Source organism: Helianthus annuus, chromosome 6 (assembly GCF_002127325.2).
Source record: "Helianthus annuus cultivar XRQ/B chromosome 6, HanXRQr2.0-SUNRISE, whole genome shotgun sequence".
NCBI classification, from domain to species: domain Eukaryota; kingdom Viridiplantae; phylum Streptophyta; class Magnoliopsida; order Asterales; family Asteraceae; genus Helianthus; species Helianthus annuus.
The window spans coordinates 30,586,698-30,597,465 of NC_035438.2; the positions used below are offsets into that span (position 1 = coordinate 30,586,698).

Genomic DNA, 10,768 nt, shown 5'->3' on the forward strand with positions numbered 1-10,768 from the left:
CTCTGGAAACCTGCTCTCTAGTGAACAGGCCAACCTGTAATCCATCAAAACATCTCTTCAACTCTTGAAGAGTAGCCCTGTCTTCATACACCTGTTCCTCGATTTGCCTGACAAAACGATGCTTGAAATCATCCGATTTTGCATCTGTGAATGAGGCCATTTGAATAAACTATATTACTCGACTTTCCTGAAAGTATGATATCTTATTAGGAAAACGTGATGAAAAACAAGTAAAGTGACTATGAGTTTATATACTGAACTTTGTAATTATGAAAACGTGTAGATTTAATATATATATATATATATATATACATATTAATGTAAAATTCAAAACAGTAGTCTTTTAATGCAAAAACCTTTTCAAAACCCCAACTTTTATGGGAAAACCGTAAAATTAAATACTAAGAAACCCAAGGGACAAAATATCGAAATTCAAAGAACAAAAGCAGATTATGAAAATTACAATTAAATGATTCATTTACCATGTAAACGCGTTTTTTAAACTCTATAAAAAACCGATGATTAGTTTTGATTCAAAACATCAACAACTCGTCCTACAAATCACTTTCTGTCAAAAATAGTTCCAAATCAGAAAACCTACAAAAAATCTACATGGCAAAGTTCAGTTTCTACCACTGGTCAGACACCAGCGATCTTAAAACACAATTCTCGATGTGGTCACTCAAAGAACAAAGAACAAACCAAGAAGTAAACAGGAAAGTCGACACAATCAACAACACTAATAACAACAAAACCTGGAACAACATAGCATTGCTCGATGAAGTTCTCCACTCTCCTCCATCAGACTTCCAGAAGAATGCAGAAGAGTTTCTTACACAACTTCTAGAACATGATCAGAAAATCTGCAACATGCTAACTGACCTGAAATTAAAAAGAGAGCATGAAATCACATGGAGAAAGGCTAGAGTCTACGAAATCTTAGCAAGTGTTAACCCTAGCGTGTAATACTTTATAAATATTTCATTAAATTCTTATTTTTCTCTGTAGTAGTTCATTTTAATAATATAAACATGCATCTTAATAGTTAATAAAAAATAAGAAACAAACCTAAAATACAAAGGTCTCTTCTCAACTGGTGTAGCACAACTGACTTTTTTCACGATAGAAGATACATATCGTCGGTTGAAGTTGCAACTCTCCCATCAAAGAATCTAACACATGCAACTTTTCACGATGTTGCAACAATTATATTGCAACATCAAAATTGAAAGGTTGATGTGTGATGGCCAACATCATTGAAACGACAATGTTGGAACAATGATACCGGAACGATAACATGTAAACAGAATCATCAAACATTCGAACAAAATTGTGTAATCGGAGAATAGCGGCTGAATCACGAGAGTCGAGAAAAGATGCATTTGAGAGAGAAAGAGAGAGAGAGAGACACGCTTGCAGATATCAGCGAGAGAGATTTGAATCTGCAGCCAAATAATTATGTCTTATTTATAGAATTAGAAAATATGGTTTGAATTTTGAATATGGAGCCATAATTTGAATTGGGAACAGATGTTTGATTATAAAATGTTGAGGACAGATGTTGATTAGAGAGAGTAATTGATTGAAGAAGATGATATGTTATATATCTGGAGCCACTGTAATTTTGAATTTTAAATTTGGAGCCATAATATTGAATCGTCAGAGGTTTTGAAGTTTGAATTTTTAATCATTAGTGATTTGGTTACAGTGATTTGATTACATTCGTTTGAATGGGCAGACCTTTGAATGGACAATGGTTTTGATTACAGTGGCTTGAATGGACAGTGGTTCGTATTATAACAGAGATTTTGAATGGGCAGACCTTTGGAATCTAAATGTGGGCCAACTTTGAATTTTAAAGTCTTTTAATATTAGCCTTTATGATGTAATAATGAGATAAGAAAAGCCTTGTTGGACACCCTCTCCTGCTGACACATCAGCTTTTCTTATGTCACTTGGATTTCTCCTTTTACAGAAAGTACTAGCGGTAAGACCCGTGTGCAAACACGGGTCGTTTTTTTCAATTCATTGCATACCACATTTTATTAGTCGATGAGTGATTATACATTTTTTAAGGTTTAATTAAAAATAGATTATCAAGTCGGTTACAACGAATGCATCATCCTTATTATAACAACATCTAATCTAGTTGCTCAACACAATTTGAAAAATCATGAACTTCTAACATCCAAGCCACCAACATATTTCTCCATCTCTTAACTCTTAACTTCTCTAGAGAAAGTGCATAGAAAATAGATTATGTCACCACTATATTCATCTTCTCACTCCTGAGCATCTAGGAGCTCCATTTATGCTAACATTTTTCCTGTTCCATCTATGCTATTAAGGTATTGCTTTTTTTACAGATTTGAATACTTATATTGGACTTGTATGCATATGTATACATTCATTAGGTCCCATATTGCTTTTATATTTAATATCTATAATTAAAATAGTTCTTAAAATCAAGAATTTGATACGTGGGTAGCTTGAAACTGCAGTTAAAACATGACGCTTAGGATAAATGTTGTTCAATCTCCACACTAATGCCAAGATGATTTAAGAAATGCTTAGGATAAATGTTGTTCAATCTCCACAAACTGATGAAACCCAAAGGTAAAATCAAATTGACCATTTGAAAAGCACTTTGGTGCAAGATGAAGTGGTCTCAACCGCTGTTTTAACCAAACAGTGGTCTTAACCACTGTTTTAACCGAACAGTGGTCTCAACCGCTATTTTAACCGAAGAGTGGTCTCAACCGCTGCTGTTTTATTGTGTGTGAAAAATAATTTAGTGCTTACATTGTTCTGAGTTCTCAGAGGATCAATTGATAGCAAGAACTGGTGATAGGCCTCCGGGTCAGATAAAAGCTTCCGTAAAAATATACTCATCGATACATGTTTATAGGCCAAACACCCCCTTAATATAAAACTGTGTTTTTTTGGTTGATTAAAATTAACAGACTCCATTGATACATGTACATATTATTATATTATATGAAGTTTCTTTCACTTTGATCAACCAGTATGGAGTCGTGTCGTCGTCTCCCTTAATGAAGCTGTAGCCTGTAGTACACGCCATAATTTAAATTGGCAATCTGGACTCTCAAATTGGCAAAACCCTAATCACGTTTCGATGATTTGATGAACCCATTGAGAAAAGGGATGACTGGGAACGAGTTTCGGTTCTTCTTGTCTTGTGACATCAATCTTCCAGTTACTTTCAGAATCGAAAAGTTAGAAGGCAATTTACCCTCAACCAATTCATCTAATCCAGGTCAAATTCCTTCCACTATTTTTTTTTTTTTATGAAACCCTAATTTGATATTTGGTATCTGAAAAGTTCGTTGTAATTTTTTTAATAATAATAATAAGTTAGAAGAATCTATATGATATGTAAATATATTTGCTACTTGTTGTTTATTAGTGATGCAAGGGAGTAACTTATTTGGTACCCAACCCAAATCTAGCCATATCATCAATCAAGAATGTATATTTACCCCGTGTCTTTATTGAATATGCAGCAGCGGATATAGGTAGTGTTGTTGTTGAGGAGAAAAAACCCGAGCTTTATGTTGAGTGTGCGTTGTACATCGATGGTGCTCCTTTTGGGCTTCCCATGAGAACAAGGTTTCTGTAGCATGCCTTGCATCGTTTTTTTATATTTTCAAAACTTTCGTTAAATGATACTGAAACTTTGTTCAGGCTAGAATCTTCCGGTCCACCCTATTGCTGGGGTGAACTCATTACATTGAGTACCAAATATCGAGACTTGACCACCAACTCTCAACTTGCAATAACCGTAAGTTAATAGTAGTTTACTCTATCCGTTTAGTTTTTAGATTGCACAGAGTATGAAGAGTTTCTTTTTCTTCTTTTTTTATTTAATGTAGGTTTGGGATGTTTCGTGTGGGAAAGATGAGGGTTTGGTTGGTGGGGCCACTATCCATCTTTTTAACGTGAAAAAACAACTGAAAACAGGGAAGCACAAACTTAGGCTTTGGCAAGGAAAAGAGGCGGATGGATCGATTCACTCTACTACCCCTGGAAAGGTTTCGTAAACGCATTTCATTTCATTTCCAAGTTGAATTTTTCACTAAATACATGTGTGTTACTGATGAGCGTAGGTTCCTAAAGAGGAACGTGGGGAATTGGAGCGTTTGGAGAAGCTTGTGAATAAGTATGAAAGAGGTCTAATCCAGCGAGTTGACTGGTTGGACCGCCTTGCTTTTAAAGCTATGGAAAAAATCAAGGATCTTGAAAGCAGTAAAAATGGGAGTTCTCATTTGTATGTGCTTGTTGATTTCTGCAGTTTTGAACATCGAGTTGTTCTGCAGGTTTGTCTTTTATCAATTTCTCTTCTGTATACTTTCTGAATTTTATTTATTTGTTTAACTGTTACTGTTACTGTAGAGGTGACAACATGGCAGGTTGGGTAACGGGTCAAATTGGCTTTGGGCCAAAACATGTAATTCCATATCTCCATATATTTCAATGTACACGTCAAACGGTTAGGGTTGGGTTGGTTTGGGTTATATTACCACTTTTTGTCCATCTTTTTGTTATTGTATAATATTTGATTATGAAAACTTTGTAATAAAAAAGGAGTAAAATGCCACTTTCGTCCTTGAGGTTTGGTCACTTTTGCGACTTTCGTCCAAAGGTTTGTTTTTCCGCATTTGGATCCAAAAGGTTTGTAATCTTGCCATTTTCATCCAACTCGTTTAACTCAATCCATTTTTTCTGTTAAATGAGGGGTATTTTCATCTTTTTAGACATTTTTTTATTAAAATAAAAAAACACCATAAGAAATAAAGACGAAAATACCCCTGATTTAACGTTAAAAAATGGATGGAGTTAACGAATTGGATGAAAACGGTAAGATTTTAAACCTTTTGGATCCAGATGCTAGATGCTGAAAAACAAACCTTTGGACGAAAGTCGCAAAAGTAGCCAAACCTCAAGGACAAAAATGGCATTTTACTCTAAAAAAAGATTTAAAAAAAAAAAAAAAACAAATGTACCCAGTAGAATCCCACTCATAGCAGGGTCTGGAAACTAAGATAATTTCTTTAAATAAAACGATTTAGTACATTGATAGCTTTTGAATATACTTAGGCAACTTTGACCTGTTTAACTTATTTTATTTTCAGCTCATTTTCTACATTTTTTATTTGTTGTCAATAAAATACACCTGGATTGACCCATTTTCATATAAACGGGTTGTAATAGCGACATACCTTGAATAGGAAGCTTAATGGTGCCAACATTGTTAATTTTATAATTTGATACGCAAACTGTGTTGATTGTCATGACACTCGTGTTCGTACATTTTAGGAATCCGGGCCAAATTTATTAATACCGGCATCTATAACTTCAACAAATGAACTGGTTACTGTGTGGGACCCAGAAGTGGGGAAAATCAACCCTTCTGAGCACAAGCAGTTGAAGCTTGCAAGGAGTTTGAATCGCGGTATCATCGATAGAGATCTTAAGCCCAGCTCTACCGAAAGAAAGCAAGTTTTATTCAAAATTTAATCATTTATATTTCTAATTTCTTTCTTTTTATTTTTATATTATTATCCATTTATCCTTGTATGCTACTTATTAGGTCAATTCAAAGGATACTAAAGTACCCACCAACACGAACTTTGAGTGGAGACGAGAGACAGTTGCTATGGAAATTCCGTTTCTCGTTAATGTCGGAGAAACGGGCATTAACAAAGTTTCTTCGATGTGTCGAGTGGAGTGACGTTCAGGAAGCAAAACAGGCGATTGAACTGATGGGTCGCTGGGAAATGATTGACGTATGTGATGCATTAGAGCTTCTGTCACCCGTTTTTGAGAGCGAAGAGGTATGTTTCGAACACACACACATGTTAATATGAATCTGTAAATTATAAGTAAGAACTTTTGACCTATGTTTAAATGTTAATAGGTCCGTGCTCATGCTGTTCGTGTTCTCGAAAGAGCTGATGATGAAGAGCTCCAATGTTATTTACTTCAACTAGTTCAAGCTTTGCGGTTTGAACGCTCAGATAAATCTCGTCTTTCTCAGTTTCTCGTGCAGCGTTGTATGCCAGCTGTAACATCTATAAAAGTGGATCTTAATTTTAGTTTTCTACTTTCTGGAATCTGATAATTTTTTTTTTTAAAATTTTGCAGCATTAACGAACATCGAGTTTGCTAGCTTCCTTAGATGGTATGTTGCTGTCGAACTTCATGATCCTGCATACGCGAAACGTTTTTATTGTACGTACGAGATGCTCGAAGAAAATATGATAAAGGTAAGGTTCTGTTTGGTGATTACAGATAGAATTAGTTAAAAGTCAGCAACTCGTGATCACTTTACGTTTGATGTTACAGTTGGGAATGGGGGTGTTTGACGGTGGAGATGGCTTTAAGTTATGGCAAAGTCTCGTTCGCCAGACCGAATTGACAGCTCAGCTGTGTTCCATAATGCGAGACGTAAGAAACGTACGAGGCGGAACTCAAAAGAAAATTGAAAAGCTTCGGCATCTTCTTTCAGGACTTCTTAGTGAACTTACATACTTTGAGGAGGTAATACATTCTAGAAGGCATTAATGACCATGCTTCTATATTTGTAGCTTATGTGACTCCTAGGGATGGGATCGATACAATACCCGTACCCATACTGGTACCAAATCTGAACAAAACTGGGTACCAAATAGCGAAACGAATATTATGGTACGTGTATCAGCACTGGTATTTCAGTACGGTACCCACTTTGGTACCACTTTTTTTTAATCTTTTAAATTGGTACGAGTACCAATACAGTACAGATACCAAATAAGGTAAAATCGGTACGAGTAGTAATACAATACAAGGTACCAAGTATGTAAAGTCGATACGCGTACCATAATACGAAAATAAAGCATAATATCAAGTTCATTCGTAATCAAATCGGTACCAATACCATTTTTACCCATACCCGTACCGATACCGAAAATACTGAATGCCGAAATCAATAAAACTTGGTACTGATACGTGTACCAAATAGCCAAAATCAGTAACGGGTATTTGGGAAAAATCTCGTCTCTAGTGACTCCTGACACTAAACATCTTGATATGTGACTTTTGTAGCCTATACGATCGCCTTTGGCACCGACTGTTCTTATCACTGGGATCATTCCATCAGATTCATCAATATTTAAAAGTGCACTGCATCCTTTACGCCTTGCGTTTAGAACATCTAGTGGCGGATGTTTGAAGATCATCTTCAAGAAAGGGGATGATCTTCGACAAGACCAATTGGTATATAATTTGATCTTTTATCTTTTCAGTTTCGTCTTTCTGGGTCTCGATACAAAGACTTATGTGTGTTTGGTCATTTGTGTAGGTTGTTCAAATGGTTTCACTCATGGATCGTCTGCTTAAATTGGAAAATCTCGATTTACATTTAACGCCGTACAGGGTGTTAGCCACCGGACATGATGAGGGCATGCTGGAATTCATACCATCCAAGTCTCTAGCTCAGGTATGAGATTATTTCGGTCCAGAAAACAAGTTTGTTGGATTTATATATTTACTTGTGATACATCTGTAATATGATTAAGGAGTGAGCAGAAACCGAAAAAACCGAACTGAAGCCGAACCGGAAAAAAAAACGAACCGAATTTTTACGGTTCGGTTTTGGTTTTGCATTTTATAAAAACCGAAATAACCAAACCAAATAACCAAAAAGATCATTCTTTTGATGTTTTTTATATATTGATGTATGAATTATTAATTTTATTCTTGAATATTAAATATTTATAATAAGAACATTATCATGTTATTTTATCTTTGAAATGATTTATTCATTGCTTACACGAAATAACAAAATTTAACACATTAATTAACTGATTTTCAAAGTATTATAAAAGAAAATCTCTTAATAAAAACTTTGGAGAAATATAAAAACAGTTTAGAAGGTTAGGTTTATTTAACAAATGTAAATTTAAAAGGTTAAATATATTAACATAAATCTTGGATTATCCTTTTCATTTTTTAATCTTATGAAATTTTGTTCCAAAAACCGAAAAAACAAACCGAACCGTTATTAAAACCGAAAAAACTGAAACTGAACGGTTTTCAAAAACCGAAAACCGAACATTCGGTTTCGGTTATGGTTGTATCCAAAAACCGAACCGAACAGTGCACACCCCTAATATGATATATCTGGTTGTCTTCAGATTCTTTCAGAACACCGAAGTATTACAAGCTACTTGCAGAAATTTCATCCGGATGAAGAGGGACCGTTTGGGATTACAGCCACTTGTCTTGAAACATTCATCAAAAGTTGTGCAGGCTATTCAGTGATCACATACATACTCGGCATTGGAGACAGGTAGAATCTTTTATATATGTTCTAGCGAGCCAAACGCCCCCTTAATTTCTACTTACGATACTGCATGTGCAGGCACCTGGATAATCTGTTACTTCGAGATGATGGTCGCCTTTTTCATGTTGATTTTGGTTATATATTGGGTCGTGACCCAAAGCCGTTTCCTCCACCTATGAAGCTTTGCAAAGAAATGGTGGAGGCTATGGGTGGTGCAGAAAGGTACACTAATATTATTAAGAGTAAAATGCCGTTTTCATCCCTTAGGTTTGTCCAGTTTTGTGATTTTTGTCTAAGGGTTTGTTTTTTCGCATTTGGATCTAAAAGGTTTGAAATCTTGTCATTTTCATCCAGCTCGTTAACTCCATCCATTTTTCTCTGTTAAGTCATGGGTATTTTTGTCTTTTTTATTAACTTAAGCGCAATTCAGTCGTTTTCACATTATGTACAAGCATTTAGCATAATGTACAAGTATTCAAAAGACTGAATTGCCCGTTAAGTTAACAAAAAAGACGAAATTACCCCTGTTAACGAGCCGGATGAAAATAACAAGATTTCATACCTTTTGGATCCAGATGCGAAAAAACAAACATTTGGACGAAAGTCGCAAAACTGGCCAAACCTCAGGGACAAAAATGGCATTTTACTTTATTATTAACCTTTTCATAATAGTTTTCGGCAAATCGCAAGAAAATATTAACCTTTTCATAATAGTTTTCGGCAAACCGCAAGAAAATGCAGTATATTATTCACTCTTCACTTAGCTACGCAACTTACAACTTTCTTTTTGTTCGTCTCCTGCAGCCAATATTATACAAGGTTCAAATCCTATTGTTGCGAGGCGTATAACATCCTTCGTAAATCAAGTAACTTAATTTTGAACCTCTTTCATCTAATGGCCGGCTCCAACATTCCCGATATAGCTTCTGATCCTGAAAAGGGCATTTTAAAGGTGCACACTTTATCCCATCTTTCTTATAATTTTATTTATGTAAATATAGTTATGCTATCAACGGGAGCCACGGTCTGGTTATAACTCGGATCTTTGTTAATTCTTGTAGCTTCAAGAGAAACTTCGTCTGGACTTGGATGATGAAGAGTGCATACATTTCTTCCAGGATCTTATCAACGAGAGCGTTAGCGCATTGTTTCCTCAAATGGTTGAGACTATTCACCGTTGGGCACAATACTGGAGATGATTATTGATCGATCATATAAAGGTTTTATTTGTTATTTATTATATTGTTTTATTAAAAATATTTGCGTATTTTATTAATGTGAGTGTCGATATATCTTCAGGTTGCAAAGGAGAAACAAATCTGTATAGGGTTGTAAATAATACTCATATTTTCGTATATTATTGGTTTAATTAGTTTGTAAAAAGTTTGATTTGATGACGGGTTAGACCATAATACCAGGACTCTTCACAACATTAGCATTGTGTTAAGTTGCTGGGTTTATAGATTTTTATTGGTTTCGTCACGTTTCAGTGTTTGGATGTGAAGCTAACCAAACTTTAAACAATGTACACTTTAGCATCGACGTATATTTACATAACAGTGTCGCTATGTAACTCGTGTTAAAAAAGCCTAAAACAACTCCAGATTTCCATCATTTCCCTTTCCTACCATGTCACTATTCAACAAAAAAAAAAAGAAGGAATTACCGTGTTTGGATATTAAAAAAAAAAAGAAGGAATACTATTCATGTACGTAGAACCAACATTTTAAGCTGTAGCAGTTTTATATTTTTATTTTCTGAGTCGACTTTTGAGCTATCTCATGTTATTGCAAACATATGGATTTGGAAGCTTATTTGTACATAACTAAATTGATATGCATAGGTCTAAAACAATACAACTTTGTGGTATAGAGATGCGTTTAGTACATTACTAATTTTAAGCATAGAATATATATTGCAAGTGCAATCTTGATAAAGTGGAAAAATAGTGATAATTCATAATAGATTATGTATTTATGTTTATGTATGACATTTAAAGTAAGATATATGCGTTTACATGGGAATATAACATTGAAAAAAAACATGGGAATATAACTTTGAACAAAATCAACTATGCAAATGTTTCTGCTAAAAATATTACGCGTTTGAGGTAACGGGAATATAACATTAGGCTGTTTGGTAATTTTTGAACGGGTAAGACCGTGGGGTATGGTGGGGCGGGGGTTTGAAGCATGGGTTGACACGTGTAACTTTGAAAACTCAATTCACAAACCCATTTTGTATGGGGTATGGTGGGCGTGGCCATGCCACATAAGGGTTTTTTTTTAATATAAATATATATATTTATAGAGGCCGGTTATCATACAAATACACTAATCGTACATTATGTACGCTACAACAACAACCGTCCGATCATCTCATTTAAAGCGCGTGTTTAACAATTAAATTAATCAAATTAAAATT

At 34.9% G+C, this 10,768-nt stretch overlaps 1 protein-coding gene across 2 annotated transcripts; it reads left to right on the forward strand.

Annotated features, from left to right (window-relative positions):
* Positions 1 to 2,654: 2,654 nt before the first annotated feature.
* Positions 2,655 to 9,868, forward strand: LOC110903750 (phosphatidylinositol 3-kinase, root isoform). 2 transcript variants are annotated; one of them, XM_022149540.2, is made up of 17 exons: positions 2,655 to 3,277; positions 3,528 to 3,630; positions 3,706 to 3,802; positions 3,894 to 4,052; positions 4,128 to 4,337; positions 5,338 to 5,516; positions 5,612 to 5,855; positions 5,939 to 6,074; positions 6,166 to 6,287; positions 6,367 to 6,561; positions 7,105 to 7,275; positions 7,361 to 7,498; positions 8,196 to 8,350; positions 8,423 to 8,566; positions 9,149 to 9,296; positions 9,406 to 9,564; positions 9,644 to 9,868. In XM_022149540.2, the coding sequence occupies exons 1-16, from the start codon at positions 3,145 to 3,147 to the stop codon at positions 9,541 to 9,543; spliced, it is 2,472 nt and encodes an 823-aa protein (XP_022005232.1). In that variant the 5' UTR covers positions 2,655 to 3,144; the 3' UTR covers positions 9,544 to 9,564; positions 9,644 to 9,868. The 2 variants fall into 2 exon arrangements, with proteins under 2 accessions (XP_022005232.1, XP_022005231.1); XM_022149539.2 differs by having other exon boundaries at positions 2,862 to 3,277; positions 3,525 to 3,630.
* The last annotated feature ends 900 nt before the right edge of the window (positions 9,869 to 10,768 follow it).

Bases quoted from the DNA above. Each gene is read 5' to 3' on its own strand.
- LOC110903750 (XM_022149539.2), top strand. From the start codon at position 3,145: ATGAACCCATTGAGAAAAGGGATGACTGGGAACGAGTTTCGGTTCTTC. The intron at 6,075-6,165 runs GTATGCCAGCTG...AAAATTTTGCAG, and splicing joins TCAGTTTCTCGTGCAGCGTT to CATTAACGAACATCGAGTTT. The intron at 8,351-8,422 runs GTAGAATCTTTT...CTGCATGTGCAG, and splicing joins ATACTCGGCATTGGAGACAG to GCACCTGGATAATCTGTTAC.